At 41.7% G+C, this 23,525-nt stretch overlaps 1 protein-coding gene across 4 annotated transcripts in view; it reads right to left on the reverse strand.

The window, feature by feature from the left end:
- The window catches only part of PTPRG (protein tyrosine phosphatase receptor type G), a 412,532-nt gene that overhangs the window by 181,338 nt on the left and 207,669 nt on the right, over window positions 1-23,525 (reverse strand). For all 4 annotated transcript variants that reach the window (XM_069811972.1, XM_069811975.1, XM_069811971.1 and 1 more), the window contains exons 3-4: window positions 8,038-8,217; window positions 2,834-2,982 (exon numbers count right to left, since the gene is read on the reverse strand). In XM_069811972.1, coding sequence (XP_069668073.1) covers window positions 2,834-2,982; window positions 8,038-8,217 — 329 coding nt within the window. The remainder of the gene's footprint in view (window positions 1-2,833; window positions 2,983-8,037; window positions 8,218-23,525) is intronic.

Raw genomic sequence — 23,525 nt, forward strand, 5'->3', positions numbered from 1 at the left:
ATATAAATCACAAAAAAATATGATCCAGATGGGCTTCAATGAAGGAAACCAATTAACATAGACAGCCTTACCATCTGACACATTAGTTGTAATAATAAAAACCAAACAACATGGTCAAACAATAATGCTTTGTATTATATCTGACATATCTAATTAGTTTCTGCATCCTCTTCAAGAAAAAAAAAGACTACCAACAAGCACTTTGTTTCCCAGAGGAAAAAACATCTAAACTTCATGCGCACAGAGCAGAGTCTATGGATGAAGCTGATCTATCTGCATTCCCTTGGGATGTGCTTTGGAACTAATGGGTTTTGCATAGTCCACATCTGGTTGCACAGTTAGACTCCGAAAATGTTTCCTTTCAGCTGTATCGCCACTGTAACTGCTGCAGCCCTGGAATGCCAGTACCTGCATGCTCCTTAAAAGCTTTACCTACATCCATGGGCTCAGAATAATCAGAATGATTTGGGCTTTCCTTTCTGTAGGATAGGAGTTTGGGTTTTCCTTTCCAGAGCCTTCCTAGAAATGCCACTTCTCAAATGAAGTACAGTATTTCTGGCACAGACCTCCCAGCACCAGGCAATTAGGGTTGCATCAGACAGTTGCAAGCTGAACTACAATTAGCATTACAAATTAAAAGCTCCACCATGCATGCATGTACAGCTACTATTTGAGAGGTCTAATCCCAACTGTGAGGACTGGTTTTGCATGTATTGGGAAAAAGGACTCAGTTTCATCACCTTAGACCTACTGCACCCTTCAAAATCCACCCATGAAAATCCTTTGCAGTACATGATTGAAATTTGAAATTCTTGGGTAGGAAATAGATAGCATCACAACAGGGAAAGGTTTGGTTTGGAAACTGCTTGTCCTTTACAATAGTAAAGAAAAGGTTGTGGGAATTCTGCTAATGCCATCATACCCAGGAAGGCCAGAGAACAGACGTTCCTGTCATTGCAGTGAATACAAGTTACTTGGAAAATTACATTTTCATTATTAGGATTAACACTAAACCTATCTGATAGAGCAATTTATTTTGCACAGCAGTCATAAACAAGTGACCTAAATTCTGAAAGGCAGTCTCCTTTTTTTTTTTTTTTTCAATTTTAAAGTAGAAAAAATTAATATTCCAACCAACCAAAAAGAAAATGAAGACTATTTAAACCAAAGAAAAATTATTTCTTAGGAATTTGCTTTTTTCCAAAGTAAAATAGCTTCCATTCATCAAGCCAGCATCATAAGCATCAAGCTTCGCATCATAAAAAAGTGTTTGTGAAGTGGAAATACTATTTCTGACACAAACAAGAAGGCCCAGGCTCCTTTACCATCTCCACTCCCTGAAATTTCAACAGAAGAGTTGACTGGCTCTGTAGACTTCCTGAGTGCTCCTTCCACCTCGCAGAAATACATTTACAAATACCAGAATGGCCAACTGAGGCAGACAGGGCAGCATGACAATGTTTGGGCCTTTGCTCCACGTGTTCAGGGGTGGCCCATTGTTAGAAATCACAGCTATACATCATGCCAGAAACTGTTGAAAAAGCTTGTTAAAAAGAAGATAAAAATCTCTGCCTCACAGAACATCCAATGTACAGGTTCAGAATTGGGAGACAAAAAATGGCTTCCAATTCTTGTGTTATGGGGCAGTTGGAGCAGGGAGGTGAAAATCGGAGGTTTTAGTCATGCACCAGAGTCTATTACAACCTCCCTTTGTGCTTTGGAAGCCCCTTCCCACCTCCTGAAAAACATGACTTGGCTAAAGCCACATGTGACAAATTATGGCAAGCTGGGGGCTGAATCAAGTTCTTGCAAGACCCAGCTCACAAGACAACCATTTCTGCCCAAATGTGAACTTTCCGGGCAAGTGCAACTCCCCGCAAACCGTTCACATCCACGTGCCATGCTCTGAAAGTGCTTATCTGCTTACTGACAGGCAAAGGTAAGTCCAGATAACATCTGTTTTATCTCACCATGCAAGACCTTGAATATAGGGTAAAAAGTATCAACAAACTCTATTGACAGGGAAAACATTGCGCCGATGGCAGAGTGACCTAGGACCATCAGCGACAAGCCAACCGCACCCCAGGCTCCACAGCAGCCCACAGCGCCGGGACCCTCGCTGCCATCTCAAGGCACATCCTCACGGTCAGCTGCAGACAGTCGCCCGGCCCCGTGCTCTGAACACGGCCGCGTTTGCAGGGTGCCGTGCCTGAGCCGATACCCCGCTCCCGCTGCGGCGCAGCGCTCTGCTCTGAAACCCGGGCGGCTGTCAGACCGGGGCTGGCCCGGGTCCAGCTGGCTCCTGCACAGGCAGAGCAAATGCACGGCTGTTTGCACGGATCTATGTAGACGTCCCGTTAGGACAAGGCAAGGGACCGCAGCTGAATACAGGTAGAGAGAGGGCCGGACGCGTGCAAGGAAGCTATACTGATGAAAGTCAGCGGTCTTAGCATGACGGCTCCCAAACCGCTGCTATTTGTTTGTAAGCATCAGGGGAAAGAAAAGATTTGGAGGACAATGAGGTCACTTTGTGGATATTCGCAAGGAGATCTTCCCACACATGAAAAGCTTATGGGAGAAACGAGAAAAGTGGCTGTTTGCAACTTAACCCATGGGACGTGAAAGCTGGCAATGCTAGCAAAGCAGAGCTCAGAGCTGACATTGCAAAAGCACATAAGAGATGATAGATAGAGTGCTGCGAGGGCCAGAAGGGCCTTGAAAGTGATATGTTCACTGAAGGAAACATTGCCCTATTTCACAGTCGTCTCAAACTACAGCAATACATTCTGACTTTATTTTTTTCGAGAACATAAGTGCATGTCTTTCCACTCACCTCAACAGGGAACCTCTTGCCATTGATACTGTGCTCAGAGCCAGCTGATCCGTTGCTTTGACCCCAGTGAAACTCCACTTTCTCTGCCTTGAATCTGCCCGGCAACCCGGCACCACTGACAAAATAATCGTCCTTCAGCAGGATAGCAACTGCACACACAGAACAAGGAGAAAGACATTCTTAGCACGGTTTTTCTGAAGCCTTTACAGGTTTTGCTCATTATATTAGAATACTTTTTCTAATGCAAGTAAAATGTTGGGTCATCATTTTCCTCTTTACAGGGATTGGTGTAAAAAAAAAAAGTCTACAAGTAATGCTGGCTAATTATGGAAGTCATGATGAAGTTACACAGACTATAGAAAATCCCGAAGTCCAAATTTGTCAAGGACTTTTTGCCCTCCTTATTGGACTTTGATTAGAATTTAAATGGCAAACTCCATCAAAATTTGTTTAATGTGGTTCCAGAGACTAATGGCTGATCATGTTCCTTGGCCTTACAAACCACTGAAGGTCTACAGATCATGAGTTAGGAAAAGAAGGGATCCTCTGTTTGTGGGATTTCCTCTATTTTGTTGGGGGGTGGGAGGGGAACCCCTGTGCCCTGTCCCACCTCTTACTGCTGGACATGGCAGGTACTTTCCTTAACCTTCCTGCTCCTCCTTTCTGTAAAATGGGGAGAGTAACAATAACATTTCTGAGACCCACTCATGAGATGTCCTCCATAAGAACTGGGTTTTATTACAGTAACTCTGACATTATTATTATGTGATTCAATAAGGGTCAAAAGGATCTTCTTTGTATTTCCTTTTCATTTCCAAAAGCCTTTGTATTTTATGTAACAACAAAAGCTGTAGGTCCAAATAGAGGGCAAAATCATACGGTGGAAGCTGGTACATGTTACAGGGGAGGTCTATGGTCCAACCAAGAGCTGAATCCAGCTTTCAAAGAATTCCTGTCTGCTGCTCTCACTACAAGATCACCTGCCTTTCTAGCATCTCCCATTTTTAATATGCACGATTCCTAAAAATTACTCCCTACAAAATCCTTTCTGCTCATCCCTTACAAAACTGTTGCTTAAAAACAGAACTAAAATTAGAATTTTGTTCTTGTAAAAGCCATTGCAGACCACTGCTTGCTGTGCCCAGAATCCTGTGATTAAAGTTTTTGGGTTGGTTTTTTTGATTTCTTTTTTTTTTAATGGGAATAGCATAACCCACAAGGACTTCTCTGTGTTCTCAAGCCAACTGTGTCATCACAATGGGAATAGTAATACAAATCCAATTTTGTTATGTAAGAGGGAGGATTTTATTCACTGCTGAAAAAACAAAAAAAATCTAGTTGCGAAATAAAAGTTATTCCTCTGTTGGTGAATCAGTAGCAGGCTTCACTGAAGGCTAGGCTTTCGGCCGCACCGGGGCTGCCCGCCCGTGAGTACACGCAGTTGGCTACAGCAGCCTCATCTCAGGTGCAATTGTACAATTCAGACACATCTCAACTTTAAATTGTTTATGTTAAAACCATCTAAGTGTTAACTTGCATGAGACGTTCGGATGTTTCTAAATTGTGCCAGTGACATCCCAGGGGTATTTCCTTCCGTGATTTCTGGTTCCTTCGGCACTCCCTTTGCATCCAAGTGTTTGTGCAGGAAGACGGGTGGTGCAGGACTGGCTAGAGGATACTGCCTGTGTCAGCCAGGGTACTGCTGGTGGTCACTGTCTTCTTACGCCAGATCTGTGAAACACGAGTGACCAAAAGCACCACTGCTCTCTTCCTCCCTTAAAAGATTTCCAATAAGCTCAGCAGTATTTTAAATACTGAAAATCTCACTCGGTTATAAATTCCATAGATAAAATTGTAGGAGATGAGGAATACAGGAAAGCAGATTCGTGTGCATCTGTTAAAAACCTCTGTGGGGATTCAGTTGCATCTAATAAATATTTGATAGTTCCTAAATAATTTATGGCTCTGTCAGGGGTCATTTTACTTGTTTTAGATGAATAATTAAAAGGATAATTAGGAGGATGTACAACCTGAAATGTTCATCTAATTGTTCATTTTACAGTATATCTTACACTGCTGAGCTGTACGACACATGTTCCCATCACCTTCCTATCTTAGCAGCATCCTCTTATTGCCAGTGATTTGGGGTCTTTCCTCCCTTCCATGTAATCTCTAGTATTCAGGACTGGAATAACCAAACATCACCTTACTGGGCTTTGGGAGCCACTGCTTTTACCCCATGATTTCTGTAGAGTGCACAGCAAGGAATCAACCCCCAAAGCCCACTAACTGAAAATACTATGTAATTGAGATTACAAAACCAAAGGAGGTGGTGCACAGCCACCAGGATCACAATTGTGTGATGCCACTTGCAGGGTCAGGGCTGGAGCTGTATCCCTATCCCCCTTGTGAGAGCAAAAATAAACCTGGATACAAAGCAGCTCTTCCCCTGCCTTAGCAGAGAGGCTCTGATGGTCATGACCAGCCAGAGTGATGCATATCACGTAGGAAAAGTATTTAACAAAACCACATCTCTGGCAGAAATTTTAGTAGGTGTCTCTAAGTGGAAGGAGTTTTTAGAAGTTCTCAGTGACCTAAAAAGGCATAAAGTGGCAATGTCTGTGTAATGCTGGCAAGGGTGCTGCCACGTGCGCTCTTCCCACGGGGCAGGTCAGACTTGAAGAAGCCTCGTCAGCCCGAGGCCCGGCTGACACCAGCTAATGCTTGATTATAAGGTGGCACAAATGAAAACAGCTAATGCAAATACAACTATGAAATGTGCTTATACTCTCCAAGTGATCTTTACCACTTGGGAACCAGCTACTGTGGTGATGAAATCGAACCCACATTAGTGCCTCTGCCAGTGTAATCATGCACAAAGGCATTTCTAGTCAAGACAGGGGCTTAATGAATCCATTTCCATTTTCTGAATGAAACACTGTTTTCTGTACATGTCTGCCATTTACCTTATATGCGGGGAAAAACAAGAAAGAGCACAACAAATCTAAAGAGCAATAATCTCTGTACCTTTTAACATTTCAGAGCATAAAAATAACTAATTGTTCTATCCTAAAAAAAATTATTAGGTCCAATAGCAATAACAATAACCCAAGTAACGCATTTCCTGCCAGTTAATGAGCGTCAAGGGTAAGGGCCTTTGGCTTTCCCTCGGACTCCTGTCTCTTTTAACCAGTCATTAATTGCTGAGAAATGCCCTCCACATCCATCACCATTGCTTAAACAGATATTTAGTTTACTGTCTCTGTCAGTCTGCAATATGAAGGTCTCATGCGGCCATCTGCTCCAAGACTCTGCTGCCAAAATGCATCGCAATTTATGGCACAGCCTGCCTCTATGTTCTACCCACAAGCCAAAACATCCTACTTGGTTTGCTGCTCTGCCACTTACCACCTTAAAAATTAATCCCAGGCAAGTTTCTTCAAAAGGTCAGAAAACCAAGAAAAGGAATGGGACTTGATAAAGTAAGGGAGGAGTTAAGAGCTCAGCAGAAGAAATCAGGGATGACAGCAAGGCAAAAAGAGTCTTCACGTTACCAGTAAAAGGCCGTAAGTTACCAAGAAAAGTGACAGTTACTGTTGCTCTGCGAAGCAATAACTTGTCAGCAAAAATCCATACCCCAATGGGTGAGGAAATCAAATATAGCGGCAGTGCTAAAATCACCCAGCAGAGAAGACTGAAGATACAGCTTTCATTGCCAACTGCATGGAGACTGGAAAATTTGCTGGCACGTTTCAGTTCAACATGGTTTCCTATTTTATGTGCAGCAATACGTTCCTATTACACATACAGTATAGCATTAGCATCTTTCTTAGAAGAATAGCGTATCACTTTTTTGTGGTATTTCTAATTACATTTATTGCTGGTTACTACAAACACCCCTCTGTGACCAAAAGGGCAGGGTGCATAACATGAATAGATTAATTAAGCACCAAATTTCCATAGCATTCAACCTTGCCTGAACCTCGTGTTGCTACAAGGGGCAACAAAGTCAGGCTTTCAAAGCAAAGAGGAGCATTTCTTAGTGAAGCTGGAAAAAACGCTCAGTAATGCAGCAAAAACCCAAGCTATGCTTGGTGGTGGTTTATGTTAACTGGATTTGCTTTGCGGTGAAAGAAAACAGGATCACAGCCTGTCACTCCACTTCATCTGAGGGGCAATAACTCTCAACTCCTGCTAAGATCCTGAATTGCTGGAACTGGATCTGAAGTGTTTGCTGGACTCCAGGTTGCGGCTCAGATCCAAAGTCCCCTGGAAGCAACGGGTGTATCTGAGGTCACGCTGCATGCACAGCTGTGTTGCAAACTCCCGGAGCAGGTACATGCCCTGGGTTTTGCTAGCAGACCTCTGACTAGAGACACGTTACAGAAAGCACTATAGAGATGCATGTCGAGTGTTAATACAGATAAAAAAATACTTCCAATAAATAAAATTGAATTAATTAGTGGTTTAATCCAATTCCCTAAAAATATTTGACCTTGCCAAATGAAGAGGGTGGCCTTATAATTTCTGCTTTTTACATTTTTAGAATTAAAGAGTAATCAAATGCATGCAGCTTTGCATATAAATCAACCTTGACCTTTCAGTGAACTGTTTTGGTAAAAATAAGCAGTGCTCTGACTGTTCTTTTCTCTAAAAGCCAGAACAGACAGAGCAGAAGAGGATTCAGTTAAGTGAAGAACACAGTGCTATAATCATATCAGAAACACATTAATAAGCCCCCACTACTCTGAGCAGTTATTGCTCTTTCTTCTCTAAAACCTTCCAATTTCTAAGACTTCCCCTTTCTTTCCCCCTGAGCCTTGCATCTCAGCATTCTTTTGGATTAGATGTTACAGCCTCCCAAAGCTGATAATTCAAGGTTACACCTTGAAACTCTTATACAGCCTTTTATGCTGAGGAACAACTGACTACCAAGAGAATTATTTTATACTGAGAACCTAAAAAAAAAAACCCACCTTAAAAAAAACCCCTTAAAATCAATCTGCAGAACTAGCTTTGCACAGAATGCAGAGGCAGAGATAGGTGGCTGCTGCTGGAAAATTATATTAAAAAAAAAAAAAAAAAAAAAAAAGGCAGCAAAACCCAAACAACAGAACAATGAAAAAGGAGGAGGAGAGCGGAACATGGCTTGAATTTTTAATTGACTGCAGACAGACTATGGAGACAAACAGAAAAGAACATACCCGTTTTTCCTGTGTTTTTCATCCAAGTCTTGTTTGAAGATTCATTGTCAAAACCATCAAGCTGCAGTTCTTGATACTCATCTCCAACACGGGCCTGATGGTCTACGATGTCTATGGGAGACTGGTGAGAACCTCCGCACTTCTCGCTGGAAGTAACCCAGTGCTCGGGACCATAGGTACCTGTTAAAAAATACCAATGCCAATTAACATTCCAGTGGCTCAATAGTTCTGGATAACTCTTAAGTAAGAGGATGAAGCACTTAAGCTCCCCAAGTAACTCCACCACAGTTACACTTCTCACATTTGAAAGAGGTTAAGACTTGTAAACTTATGAGGAGATTGAAATCCATTAGCTTTGCGCAGTACTCCAACTTTGCCTCTAGCGGTAATGAACAATGGCCTTTTTTTTTTAATTACTATTCTATAAAACTATCTGCAATTCCCAAGTTCCCCTCGTGCATATGTTATCAATTAGCATGGTGTTACAGGAACTTTCCTAAAGCTTCAGCCTTAATCTATTACTATATAGTTTACCTTTTCACGAGACAAATAATGTAACAGCTACCCATTAACTTGTGTTTGTGCAATACTCTGCTTAGATAATAGGATCTTTATTAACGATCTCATTTCTTTTAGAGGTTTTGAGGCCAGAGAAGATAAAAAGAAAGTATTAAGCTACATGTATATTATTAAATTTAAAGAAAACAACAAAGGGAAAAAAATTAATTACTCTGGGTGGATGAAGTAAAGAGGACAATGACCTGTCAAAAAAATACTATAACTTCCTTTTGCTGCTCTTCTTACATGACTTTTCTGTTTTCCTTATTAGCACAGTCTGTTCTCACCTGATGTAAACTACTCTCTCAAAACAAGTCAAGTCAAACAGCAGCAGTAAATGAGAAGCTCCAAGGACTGATGGGCAGTGTCTTGCATATGTGGCTGTACCTGGGCACATCAGAGCCATCCGTATTACATGACAGCTAGCCAAAAGCAGACACAGAGCCAAATACTGTCACCTCTCCTCCTCTCCACACCCCTCTACTCTCTTTTTTTTATTTAAAAAAATTGCAGGGAGTAGTTTAAGTTCTAGAAAGCAATATAAACTTCTGTATTTTGTGAGCACATCACTAGCCACTGTTCAAGGTCGGTAAGAGATGAGCATGCTACAGCTGTGAAGAGAAATGGCACCAGCAGCCTCTCTCCCCAGCACATCAGGGTCCTCACAGGCTCAGCAAAATGCTTGAAAGTATTTTTTAGTAGTTTAAGATACTCAGTGTTATCACAGCTGTCCACCCAACCCACAAGGCACAGGAGGAGGAGTGCGTCCTGCTCCTGTTCTGGAGCTTTCACCAGCTCCAGATTACTTTTTGGTGTATTAATGAGTCCTCAGACCCCAAACTGTTTAACTAAATTTCGTGACAAGATTGCACGAGCACTGCTGCTAGGAGAAGAAAAGCAGCAGTGTCTTATGGTGTGGCGGTGGGGCTGCAAAAACTAGTATCGCAAACCACCACTAAATCTGCCAGAGGTTGTCTGCCACAGCCCTAACTCACCCTGCCCATTCTGCAAGGTTCTCCAGCATGAAGAGTCAATAAAAATAATACATGAAAATAAAAGGTTTCAGGCAAAGACCTTGTCATCCCCACCAGCTCTAACCTGCGACCCTCAGCAGCACATGCAGGAGGATCTCCAGTGAATTTCAATTTTTTCTTATGACCTCCCTCTCCAACTCTTAAATTGTATTAACAGAGACTAAGAGATTATCTTCCTGTGAGTGCAAACAGTGGTTTAAGCTCCTGAAATAACAGCACAGAGTTCTTGTAAAGCGCTTTTCACTCACAGTTCTTGAAATGCTTTACAGCAGGGATCAGCAACATTATTCTCATGTAAAGACAGGGAAATTGATGGCCCGAGAAGGGAAGCAATTTGCCCAAGCTCATCTACCAAAACCAAGGTACAACCCAGAGTTGAACTCTGCTCTCCCGAGACCCCTGATGTCATACCTGTATCGTACCTCTGAACTACACAGTCAGCATGTCTGTTCGATAGGCAGACAGCAGTAAATGATGCACCAATATGCATTTATTACCCTTGCGTCTGAGAAGCGCATGTAAATTCAATTAGTGCCATCCAAACCCAGCAGTTGTGAAGGCCAGTTTCTTTGGCCCCTGGGTTTTAATCTGTCTAGTTGCAAAATGCATTCTTCCTGCTAATGCAGGACACTTAATCAATAGCAAGATTTTGTGCTATACTCATCACACACAAACGCTGTATCGTAACCAAAACAACAAGAAAGTGTTTTACTTTCAACTACAATTAGGCAAAATAGCAACATCCTTTAAAAATCATTTACATCATCTGCCCAGGTTAAAAATCAGTTTCGTTTATCCCATGGTTCAACTTGTATTGTCAGCGAAAGCCAATTCCAGTTAATTTCCCAGTGTACCACAAAAAAGGAGAATAGAATTATTAAAAAACCTATATGGGGAAAACCAAACGCGTTCCCTCAAACAGATATTTTTTCTGAATCAGGATGCTCTTAGTAATTGGTTTGCAGTGAATTAATTGGCAATTCAGATTTACTTTTCATATAACCTTGCATTTACTCCATGAAATTTGGCAATTTGCTTTAAAATGTTTAGTACTACACATAATCATCAAACCTGCCAGCTCTCGTTTTTTGGCTTTGTTATAAACATGGGGTGAGCCTTTCAAAAGCACTCTGCTCACAGAGGCTATCGCAGTGGTTTCAGCTGTGCATTCAAAAGGAGCTGTGCACTGAAATTTTTCTTTTTTAAGTATTTTGGTGTCAATGGGGAGATTTTTTTTTTTTTTTTTGAGTAGGTGGATTTATTTTAACAGGGGCTGTAGGGCTCCTTCCATGCATCTTGTCACAAAGACTTTTTCTTTTTTTTAAAGTATAGCCAGCTCTCAACCAATTTACACTGAAAACGGTCTTGTCAAAATGAATAAAATAAACCATAAGGGTAAACAAACAAACAAACCAACCAACCACCAGGTTGAATTAAAACCTCAAGTGACTTAGGTACTGGGACTGACTCTCACTGAAATGTAGTTTTTCACAGACCTTTAAAGGCTTGTATAGCTTTGTATCATTTTAAAAAACACTAATCAAGTCTGCCTTTTTTTTTTTTAATTAATTTAACTTGTTTGGATTAATTTAAGAGCAATACAGCTCTTTCTATAAATACAGTAGCTTCACTTGCTTCTAAATCTATAATTTAAAAAAAAAAAAAAAAAAAAGCCTAGCAGTATCTGCTCTCTTCCTGCGATAGTATTAGTTTTCATGCATAAAATGTTTCCGTACTGGTGCTGAATTATTAAAGAAAAATCTAATGCAATGAAACTCTCTCAGCAATTCAAAACCCCAACTTAGTGCTGGTGCTGTGACTCAAAGTCCTGACATCCCAAATTACAGTCATAAGGCTAAGCTCTGATTTAGAGGTTCAAGACCTGCTAGTTAAAATCAGCACAGGATTTTGTAAACGGCTAGGTTTTCCATTAATTTCTTTCAGAAGTTTTTGATATGCAAATTATTACATGCAATATGACCTACGCCATTATGGCAGCATTTCTAGACAGAAATAGAGGCCATGACCCCAACATCTCCATTCCCAGCAGCGCAGGATTGGGGCCATCCCAGCTTTAACAATTAGCCTGAAAACGCAGAGGCGGGCTAGGGGAGTGAGAAGAAGATTTTTATTTTTGAGCCTGAGACCAAAGTAAATAAATTCTATCCCCTATCCAGAAAAAAATACGCTCAACAACCTATAAAATGTAATCAAGAACAGTGCAGTGGGATTCATTTATTCACTAGTAGCCATCAGGAGGCTTAGGCCTAACTGCCTGTTTTTCCATGGACATTCAAGTGCAGTTTTAATTGAAACTGATCTTCCACTACAGATTTCAAATTAATTCTTCTTCCAAGTGTCTCATGCTCCAGACATCCTTGCCTTGCAAAAAGCCCTATATCATTAGAGGAGGAAATAGAACACTTTTTCTAAGCTTGCAGGTATTGATTACCTATTCCTTCCATCAAAGCACAATTGCCATTCTGCACTGTATAAATCTCTTCAGCGTTAGACACTTAATAAAGTACTGAGAATTATATCATTAATCATTTGCAGTTACACCTGTCTTGCTTTATTGAATTCTTTGTTTTTTAGAACTTTAAATAAATGCTTTTAAATAAAAACATGACACTAAATAAAGACTCCGTTACACTTAAACCTAGTAAAAAAAAATCCCTTCATTCTGTGTGTGACATTTACCCATCTGAAACAGAGTAACTTAAAGCTATTTGTATTTCATTTTTCCAACAGTAAGCATCGTGGCTTTAATCAAATAAAATTTGGAATGAATCTGAATTGGCCTTTTAAGGGCTGACAAATAATTCAGTTTTCAAAACCAAACAAGTTAGGAGCCCTCACCTGTGTTAATAAATAATACACATTTCCACTGAAGATGCAAGCAAAGGTAAGCATCAGATAGCCCCATCCTGGAGCTGGAGTATTTGATGCAAGAGCAGCACAAAACCAGAACGGACTGATAACATTTGGCACCTGCAGATACTGAAGTCAGCGTCCTGCCTCAGGAAATCATGCACTCGGGTCCGACAACTAAGTGCACACGTCGGGGAAGGAGGGCGGTTATTCGCAACCCAGGTCAACCAAACGCATGGCAGCAAGACGACGTGGCGACTGGAGAACGCCTGACCGATGGGATGGGGCTGGGCGCTAAGGAAAGCGGTGACGAAAGGGAATTTGGCCGCAGCGATCCCCTGAGCACTGCAGGGATGAGGCCACCCTCTCCCAGCTGCCGCAGGGTGTTTTCTCACCCAGTCCCACCACGCAGAGCTACACAGACACTTGCTCTGTTCCCCGGCTTGGACCGGTACAAAAGACAGAGCACCTCTCCACCACGGCCCCAGTAACTCCAGCTCCACCGAAATCCTGCCCCACGTCCGCTTGCAGCTCAGGGAGCCGCAGAGCCCATCCATCTCCTGGGGCTGGCAACCCCGCGAGCTCCTTTTGGATTGCAGCCGGGTCTCTGGGGACTTGACCTTATCTCCGCCGAAATCGGGGGCAAAAGGGCCGCTGGCTTCCAAGGCACGAAAAAGAGCTGGGGTCAGACACCTCAGCAACACCGCGGCTTCCTACACGCGACATTTCAAACAAGACGTAACGCCAGAGATGTTATCACCCATCCTTGTCTGAAATTACTTGATGCTTCCTAGATGGATTCTGCATTCTTTTCTCATGCAAAATCTTTCTGTCAATGACTGCGGTATCTTTAATAGTTTTTTTAATATACAGGCTGCTCTTTAAAGAGAATTCAAGATTACTTTTTTCTTCATTTTACTGTACAGCCAAAACAATGAGCAATTTCATTAATGAAAACCCATTAAAATAATGTATTCTGCCAAAATCTAATTAAAGCTTGTATAAAAACTTTCACTTAAAAAAAACATATATGTTTATTTTTCTTCCACAATCTTTTGTTTAAAACATCTCTTATTAAAACCACTGGCATTTCCTTGATTTTAAATCATTTTCCAATAAATGGATCAGCTACTCTGATACAGACTGGTGTGTAACACATATGCCTTTACTCAACATCCAGATACAGCTTAACAGACATTAGCATTTTTTGAGTAATGTGATTTTGATCATTCATTTAGAAGTTGGGAAAAAGGTAGAAATACCAACACTTGGGATTTTTTAATTTCACTTGTTTTTAACATTTTCACAAAAATCTGACTTTAAATCCCAGGCCTGGCATGCAAAGAACTAGTTTAGGGGGTTTAATTTTGGAGGTTTTTTTATTTGTTCTTATTGTTGGGGTTTTTTTTAATAAAATTATCTCGGACAAATCTTTGTCTCTGTTTGATGCCTCTTAACTTTTCACTTTTGAATGAAAATCGTAGTAATGACTGCAAAGCAACCAAAACCCCTCACCTTCTGCAATTAAAGCAAATTAGCTTGGTCACTCCATGGGGACATCCTATCCCACCATCTTAATATGGGAGATCATTCATCCAGGATTATTTATTATTTATTCGTCCAGATATTTACAGAGCCGTAAGAAAAAGGGCACTGAAGAAAGGCTTATATCCCTCACCCCTTTCTAGCCCTACTTTGTCCTCACCGCCCCACACGCAGACGGCTCTCGCTGCTCACTTGCACGGTCAGTTTTGTAACGCCAACAGAACCTCTCTTCATACGAAGACATGATCTATACTAGAGGCAGCATGCCCATGGCTCCTGTAAAGTAGCAAAGGCTCTTGCTGGGTTGGAAGGATCATCTAAAATAGGGCAAAAGACCTGCTAAGCACTGGTTCAGTATCTTCTCGGATGGCAGTGGTATTTGGCTGAGTATGTTAGTGATGCCATCCAAGCTGGTTGCCTCTAGCATCAAACACAAGCTGCCTTGCTGCTTAAAGCACAAGAAACAAAATGAGAAAGGATTCAAGCGCTTAAAAGCCAGTCTCACTTGCAAGTCAATTGGGACACCCTCTGACACGGAGTTTCCAAAAGCATCTCACTATTTCAGATATGTTACAGTATTGTGCCATTCAGCGCAAGTGGGTATAAAAGGGGAAATTCCAGGCTTCTCTTAAGGCAAAATCCAACCAGTTTTTAAGGATGGATGGAATGAAATAGCATTTCCTCTTCACACAAAAACCTCCCAACTTTTGCTTGCACAGCTGTGGATGGGTAACTTAAAGGACCACAGCAGGTAAGAACCTCTGCAAGTTTTACAGACTCTGGATAAATAGGGATGCTTTACTTAGCACAGACTGGCAGCTATGACCTGCCCAAACATCTCAGCATTTAGCTGAGAACACTGAAGCTGTGAATCTCTGCCTCTGAGTCCCTGTCATACTTGAACTGCTCCATCACAAGCCAAATCTCAAGAAACACTGAAAAGACGTCACCACCAGTAAACAAAAAACATTCCTTTTTTTCACACTGAGAAAGAGCAAGAAAGTGGTGTCCTTGCTCAGCTACGAAGCAATGAACTTCAATAGCATGCTAAATTTTCAAACAGGAAAAAATAATTTAAAAACAATCAAACATCAGTGAAATTCACTATGGAACTGAATGCATTTTAAGATCCTTCAAAAATCTCAGTCTAAGGGTCCTCTCTATTACCTAGGACAGAAAGACTGAAACTGTTACTCGATGCCATAAACTAAGACTTCACCATCACTTTTTGCCATTTAAAAGGAACTTGTCAGTAAGTCCAGGAAGGCACCAAAGGAAGGTGCTTATGCCATGTGAGTTAAGACAGGAGGCAAGGCACGTACTGCAGACCCAAATCAGCTGAAAAATCAGCCTCCCTTCACCCTCTCCTCTCACCTCCAGTTGCCTCCTACGAAGAAGAAATAAAGTGAACCCCATAGGATGAAGCCTAAAGACTGCATTTAGATGTAAGGCAGAAAAGAATGATTTGAATGACATATCTCTTGCTGAGTGATTTACCATGAGGCTGCAGGGGTAAGGGTATAAAAATCCCTGAAAGCCTTGATAAAAACCAGTGGCATCTTTCAGGGGCCTTCCCATTGCAGAGAAAGCAATCAAGTTGTTGAATCATTATATTAGGAGGAAAAGTTGCTGAAATTATACTGTCTAAAATGATGGCATACCAAAATCAAAGAGATGGAGAAGGAGAACCCATAGTTAGAGTTCACAGTGCTGTTTTGAACAAAGATCTCAAGATTTCCTACCCTGAGGGAAAAGGGCTTTTCATTTTATTATTCTCTGCCATCACTCTATTTAACATGAGACACTCACGCTTGCAGAAAATTCCAATTACTGCTTGAAAAATGAGACCGAATACCAAGAGCAAGATCCTGAAGAGCTTGCTGAGACTCAAACAGGTCTAAGCATTATCCAGTCTGCAAGCTCCATACAGAAAAGTGTGTGTAAGACATGTGAAAGTCATAAACGGCCAAAGACAGTTTTTTGGAGAACTGAAAGAAGCTGAAAGAAAATTTCCTGAAGAACAATCTCTGATAAGGGATATCTTAACCGGCAGTTGTTGGAACAAACACAAACACAGGAAGACGGAACAAAAAGGGTTTGGATTTAGATAACCTTTGAGCAACTGCTAGCAGCAACATCAGAAGCACCAACAACTCCTTCCTGCACCAATGCCACCACACCTCCAGAAATGCCCAGCCATGGGGCTGTAAAAGCAAAGCTAATCTTAAAACTGATTTTGTCAGTGACACTGTCTCACTGCCAAAATGTGGCAGATGCAAAGAGAGAAAGAAAGGCTTTAAACCATGCTCCTAAATATAAACTATCCTATAATGTCTGCAGCTTTTAAACCTGAAGACAGAGTGAGGTGCATGTTCTCCTTAAATTTTCATATCCACAGATGCTACAATTATTGCTGGGTTCTTTAATTAAACCTTCTAACCTTCAATTATCTTTGGCAAAATTTTTTATGTATATGTTTTCAAAACCTTTGCATTCCTTAGTATGTATGTGAACATCTGTATTACATAGTCACAAACACATTTGGGTTTTTTTATATATGTATGTCTCTATCTCCCTCATACATATACATACTTTCTGCATCCTAATTTTGTTCCTCAGAAAAGTATGAAGCTGCCATGAATCTTGTATGAAGCTCCCACTGTACCTATCAACCTGCCAGCGGCACAAATGTATGATAAATATCCAACATCAGGAAACACCAGGACCTTAAGACAAATGTTGCAGGAAGCTCCCAATAAAGTAGAGTAACTGTAATTACTAAAACAAGCTTTTTCCATAAACATTTCAACTTTTAGCATTTGTGAGCTGAATAATTTACCACCACAGAAAAGTGAAAATGGTACTAAGTTTAGCTGTGCTGGCAAAATAGTTTGGGGGTTTTTAAGGGGTGTCTCACACAATAAACTCTTGATAGACACAACTAATGAGCTGTTGAGTTTTGTAACTCTAATATTTCAAAAATATTTATATTGAGCAGAGAGCACAACAATATCAATGAAATTACTATGCAGAACTCACTGAGTGGGAGGATAAATTGTAGTATAGAAGGTGCCTGCTGGTGGCAAGTGACTGAGACAATATACATCTCCATCCTCTGTTTTTTATAATTTTCTGCGTTTTTAATAAATGTATCTGACATCTCACACCATTCATTTCATAACTGTCTGAGGCCTTTTTAGAACTGCTCACCCCGAGCTGCATATAATAAACGAGGTGATAACTTACAATATAAGGAGAAAACAGGAGATTAATTTATATGAAGACATTGTAAATTAACCTTCTTCTATTCCTATACTAGTTGAGCAAAGCTCCATGAAGGCTAGGGACAGACATAAAAATAGATTTTTTCCTAAATATAATTTTAAAAAGTATAAATCCTAATGGAAATTACTGAATGAAGATGTATTATGAATCAATGCAGTAGCTCAACGACAGCACTTTATGTTGCTGGAAGACATACATTTCAGTAATGGGTGCCTCGGACAGGGCACGAGTGCCTCGGACAGGTCATGGCCGGGACAACTTTCTCTGCGGAAGGGTCTCTCTCTCTCACTATCCTTTTTTCCTTTACAGGGTAATGGCTGTATAACGATGGACCTTGACAGCAGAAATACTTATATTGCTGCAGTGCCCAAATACTGCAGAAGGAAGAAGGGGTCCGTTCTTCCATGTACAGAACAGCAAAGAGCTCCTGCCTTGAAAAGCTTACAGCTGAACAACGTAAGACACAGTTGCAAGCAACCAAACATGAAGCACCCCAAATCTGAAAACATGGAGCCCTCCTGGGCTAACCTTCCATATTTTATAACAACTTTGCTTCATGCTTTCTTCTCCAAAGCCATCTCCCCGAGCTGCATAACCCACTAGCACAACAGAAAGGCGATCAACCTTCCCACGGGACAGAAGAGCAAAGAAACGCCAATTCCTCCAAAGAGCAAAGATAAAAGAAGAAATTAATCTGGTGTTTCATGGAATTAAATAGACAAAGAAGGAGCACAAGCACATATAATGCTGATGTAAACCGTGGTTCCATCTGGGCTACTCCAAGCAGAAAGCACAGCGTGAATAAAGCTCTGAGAAAATACAACAGAGGAAACAAGAGGAAGAAACTGGGCAGGAAACTTTCCCACCCAAGAGTTGTTAGAGGCAGATGGAGCCCTGGGGGGCTTCAAGAAGACTTTGTTGAAAGAAGAGAAAGGAAGAGGATCTGAATTGGGCTTGGTGGTAATTACAGCATCCCTTGCCAACACCCAGCGCAGGCAAAAGCGAGGAGGGCGAGCAGACAGCTTGCCGCTCTGCGCCTGTGACCTTACCGCCGGGTTGCGGGTGATGGTCCCCGTAGGACCCAGCCCAAGCTGAAACCGGGCAGCAGTGGGGCTGCTGAGCTGAAACTGTGGTAGAGAGACCTCAGGCTGCAGGAGGAGCGAGGCAAGCGGAAAACCTGCAAGAACAGGCACGGTGGGCTAAGGAACCCTTTTTATGGGGGCATTTTGTCTTTAAACCAGAGATCTTGGCTTGTTTGAGGGTTTGACTGAGACCCCGCTGAAGCATCAAAGCTCCCGTGCCGCTGAACCTGCCCAGCGGCTCAGAGATGAACGCTGAACGACAGTGACAGTAATAAGCTGTGACATTTAAGTCAGGAAATCTCAAATCCCCATCTTGCATCTCTGTCTCCTTCCTACCACCAGGAGCTACATGCTCCATTTCACTCCCTTCCTTTATAAAGGCAGAAGTTCACCTGTCTCATCGGAGCATCTGCAAGGATTGCTCAAAACCTGAGGAGAGCTGCAGAGATAAAAGGCGCAGTAAGTGTGCAAGACTCAACTGTCCTACTATGGACCTGGGTGCCAGGCTGCCTGCAAACACATTTAGGAAAAACACAGTTCCAGTTATTTTTCAAAGCACCACAGACTTCAGTCCTACTACTTCTCACATGTACCCTTAATAGCCGTGATCTCACCAAAGAAACTGCTAACGTAAATGATGCCTCACTGTAACTTAATTACCTCCAATTTAGGTGGGTACAGGAACAGAAAGTACCTTTTCTTGATTCCCATCTGTTCCTCGTAACTAACCAAAAGAGCCTTCCCAGAGCTCTGTCTCTGAAAGACAGCATGAAAAAAAAAGAGAAGAGGGAGGAAAGAAAGGAAAAAATTGTATATTTTTATTGAATTTTTGCAGGATGCAGGTTAATAAAACACCCACAGAGAGCACAGAGCAATATAGAAAGGGAATAAAGGGAGGGAGGGCTGATATCAATAAAGCTTATCCAGAGGCACTGGTAGAGTGAAAGTACTCATGATTTCAAAAGAAACCTGCTACAAAAAGGATTTTCACTTGTTGCTTTGGCTCAGGTTTAAAATTTACAAAACACAGAAGCGTCCGAAGCAGAGGGTGGCTTAAAAAATAAAATCGGGAAGATAAAATTATCTGTTGCTGAAACACGTCACCTCCAGCTTTCCAATACCTCTTGTTGATCCTAACCTGACCAGAAGACAGACACCATACTAGGACCTTATTGTTTAATTATATCACAGACAACACTGCAGTCCCCCAAATTACTCATTGAACCTTGACAAACACTGGCTTTGCTATGATATTTCCATTTTAGGTGAAAATCAACTTTTGCCCGACTAAGTTGTTAATGGCATCCCTGTTACAACAGCCTTCTCGATCCAGCTGTCCCTTTCACTAATACACACCAGTAAAATAGCTCCCAGGAGAGTTTCTGGGGGATTGCCAGCTTTTACTTAACGACACATCATGAACCTTGGCCTCAACTTCCATTAACATTCAGTCTATGTTTCTACCATTAATTTAAGAGCATTGGTAGGAATAAATAGGAAGACAATAAGCAGCCATAGCGTCCAGCCTAAGGTACTCTAGCAGCGCTGCTTCTGTAGCCGACAGAGAACACTTACAACTGTTTTTCTCATTTTTGTTCCATATCTGCCATTTCCAGTATGTTACACTCAACAGCTTAAACTATTCAAAACCAGCTTTAGTTTTCCAATTAGGAAAGTCCAGAGTTTAAAAAAACCCCAAACACCAAACCACAAAATAAGCCCCCCAAACCAACCAAACCCCAACAAACCAAAGTCATGAAAAAGACCTAATATTCTTAGGGTGGCTCTTATTCCATCGCATCCCTCTTGCCCGGATGAGTTTTCGGTAGCAGTGTGTTAGTGTTGGAGGAGAGCACCGGCAGCAGCCCTCCTCCTGCCCCGCTGTCCCTTGGCCCCGCAGTCTTGCCCGGCCAGGACAAGGCAGAGCCTCTTTCCTCCTGCCGGCGCTGCCCTGCGGCGGGTAACCTGCACGCAAACGGCTGAGCAGCTGCTGTGGGGAAAAACCAGCTGCTGCAGAGAGCTGGCAGCAAAGCGACTGCTGTGATGGATGGAGTCGGGGCGAGCGTTGCAGGAGATTTCACTCCCACAGTACCAGTGGTGCACATTCAAACACTGAGTTAAATAAAAAGAAGAAGAAAAAAAAAAAAGCTGGGGTAAATGTTCTTTCCTCCAGCACTGCATGAACATTTCGTTTAGGGACGGTCACCCCAGAATGCAGCTTGCAGGCTTCGGGCCACAGCTTGTCACTGGGATGAATTTTCCCCAGGGCAAGGTAAGAGCGTCACCTGTCCCTTCACCTCCCCGCCTGCAGCTCCCACAGCTGCCCGCTCCCTCGGACGGGAGCATCTTCACGCACTGCCACCTCGGATGGATGCTCAGGAGCAAGGCAGGTGCTTTCGCACAGCGCTCGCCTCCCCTCTCGGCCCAACGCAAGGAAGGCAGCAGCCCGCTTTGAACACGCTTCCCTGTGCTGTTTAGTCACAGCAGCGTTTGGGCAGCCCAGGGTGACATATACCATAAAACGGAATCTGGAGTGTATCGCTTAACGGTGAAATCTGTAAGATATTGGATTTATATGGTGTCTGCAGAGCACATTAGAAGATCATCATCATCATGTCTTTTCAAGACAGCCATAATTATTCAGGCTGTTATTCTATCTCACCGGTGCTTTTGAAAAACTATTTAATATTAGCAAACCCTCACTAAAAACAATGTTTTGGTTGAGGGACTAATCTTCGTATCAGTACACAGCCATACCTGGTCTTATCTACATTACCAATTCCCTGCTGATTGAGCGGATTCATTAACAACACAATCTCTGGCGACTGAAATGAAGTCTCATTCTTCGTATCACTGGTGCCTTGCTGTTTGCTTTTCCTTCACAGTATGCACACAAGTAATTAACTTACTATGCTCCGCTAGCTCCTGACACATTACTTGGCATAGAAAAATTCACCAGCAGGTAGTTAAGCATGCAAAATATTTTCAGTCAAATGAACTTCATAACAAAGCACTACTTAAGAGAAATGCGGCTCTTTCTGATACAACGCTAACACACACATACTGCCCGTACCAACGGGAGCTTCCCGAGTGGTAAGAAAAAAATACATCATTTTTATCACCTTTGCTCAATATGTAGGAAGTTTCTTTAGGGGGAAAAACTGGCAAGCAGTAAAGATGTTCACTGAAAGGATGAGCACGGACATCAACCTGAGTAGCCCTTATGAAAGTCTGATGTAACAAGGACAGACACAAGATCTATATGGTATAGAAGAAAAAAGGGGAAAAAAAAAACCAAAGCAAAGAGGAGATTCACTTCAATGCAGCATTACTAGGATTACTGGTGTCTGGAAGTACAGAAGAACAGTGCATTTCAACTTTTGTAATAAATAAAAAAAGGTAACTTGCTATTTTAAGCATAGTGTGCTTTTAAGCTTAGATTTTGATAACAGTGTAAATTCCCTAAATAAAAACATGCCATTGATTACACACCCCACCTGAAAGACTCCACCCAGGAACATGATTTGAAACACACAAGTCATCTCAGTAATGTCAAGAGGTAAAACTGGAGTAAAGTTACTCCTGTAGTTACCTGTCTGTAGGATGAAAAGTTACGGCACAAATAGATGGTGACTTTCTCAGCGCAGAAGCGGCGCAGGGCTGACCCCAGGGCAGACTGGTGAGTTAAAACATGAAAGGCTGTCTTTGCCTGAAGTGACAGGACTGACACTGACTTGGTAACACTAGGACTTTCCCTTGAGAATATAAAGACACTACAGCCTTTGTGGGGTGCTCCTCTAATCTGAACGTGCTCTAAACTATGACTTTAATTACCTTAATATTTTCTCGGTACCAGAGACCGGGAGGCATGTGATCTTCTTGCCACGTTGGTGTAGTCTGGCTAGTGTGGTACAAAATAATGTCACTTGCTCTACACTGTCTCGGTCCTTCCTTTAAACCAAAAGCAGATGAAACTCAAAAATGTACGTAAAAATACTTGGGAAAAAAGCGGGAACTTGGCTAGGACAAAGACCCATTCACAGTATTATTTATCCCAACTTTGACCTTTCATGAAAAAATCCTGCTTAAACATTCTATGACTGCATTGACCTAAGACACTGGAAATTGTGATCTTGAAGTTTCCTTCTACACAAGGAAAAATCCTTCTGAAGTCCTAGAAAATGAAACTTTTCTTTTGCTCAGTTTTGTCCAGAAGACATTTGTTCCTTACCCCTTCACATGCCACAAGGCATGTGCCTTTGCCAAATTCAGACTGGTTTTTTGACTCATTCGGTCACAGAACTTAGTTCCTCGTGTTCCACCACAGCAATTTTTGCTTGTGACAAAAGAAATAGATCTGCGGAGGACAGAATTCACCATGATTTGTGTATATCGTTTTCCTCTATTCTTGCACTGCTTTCAGCTCGGCTCATTTAAATATAGCTCCTGTCATACCCATCATTTTCAGTTCACCTGTTATGCAGAACCACACACTCCACCTCCAACAGAGCAGTCTTTGCCATGGCTGCATAGTTAACACAGATTCTCTACTCCAGGCCTGAAATCCTTATTAATTTACAAACTAGATGTTCCTTAAATAGTATTTCCATTTGCTCGACAGGCATATTAATGCACAGAATAGAAACCAGTTTTTGTTATTTCTAAGTTTCATCAAAAATAAACTACTTCACTTAATAACCACCAGCATCCTTGACAGTTACTCAGGTCTGTAAACAGTTCACTACATCAAGGAAAACCTTGTTATATCTCCAACAGGCTGTTGAAACTTGCTGTGTTCCAGGGGAAGGAATCTCAGGTTTTGTTTGGTTTTCCACTCTTACAGTATCAGTAAAAAGTAACAGATTTTCATGCCAGAAGAAACAGTTGGATAACACATACTGACATGATGAGCATGAGTCATTACACTTCATAAAGTTACCTCTCTACAGAGCCTTAAAAACAGTTTTCACCTCATTCAGAAAGGTATTCAGCGTTGAAGAAATCAAGACTTGAGAAGTTCACTGCATGAGGTTTTTTGTTTTTCTTTTGTTTTATTTTTTAAAGATTGTTTCAGTGTTTAATTGCTCTCCAAGTTTCAATCTGCAGCTTGCTT

The sequence above is a fragment of the Haliaeetus albicilla genome, chromosome 24 (assembly GCF_947461875.1).
Source record: "Haliaeetus albicilla chromosome 24, bHalAlb1.1, whole genome shotgun sequence".
Classification (NCBI taxonomy): domain Eukaryota; kingdom Metazoa; phylum Chordata; class Aves; order Accipitriformes; family Accipitridae; genus Haliaeetus; species Haliaeetus albicilla.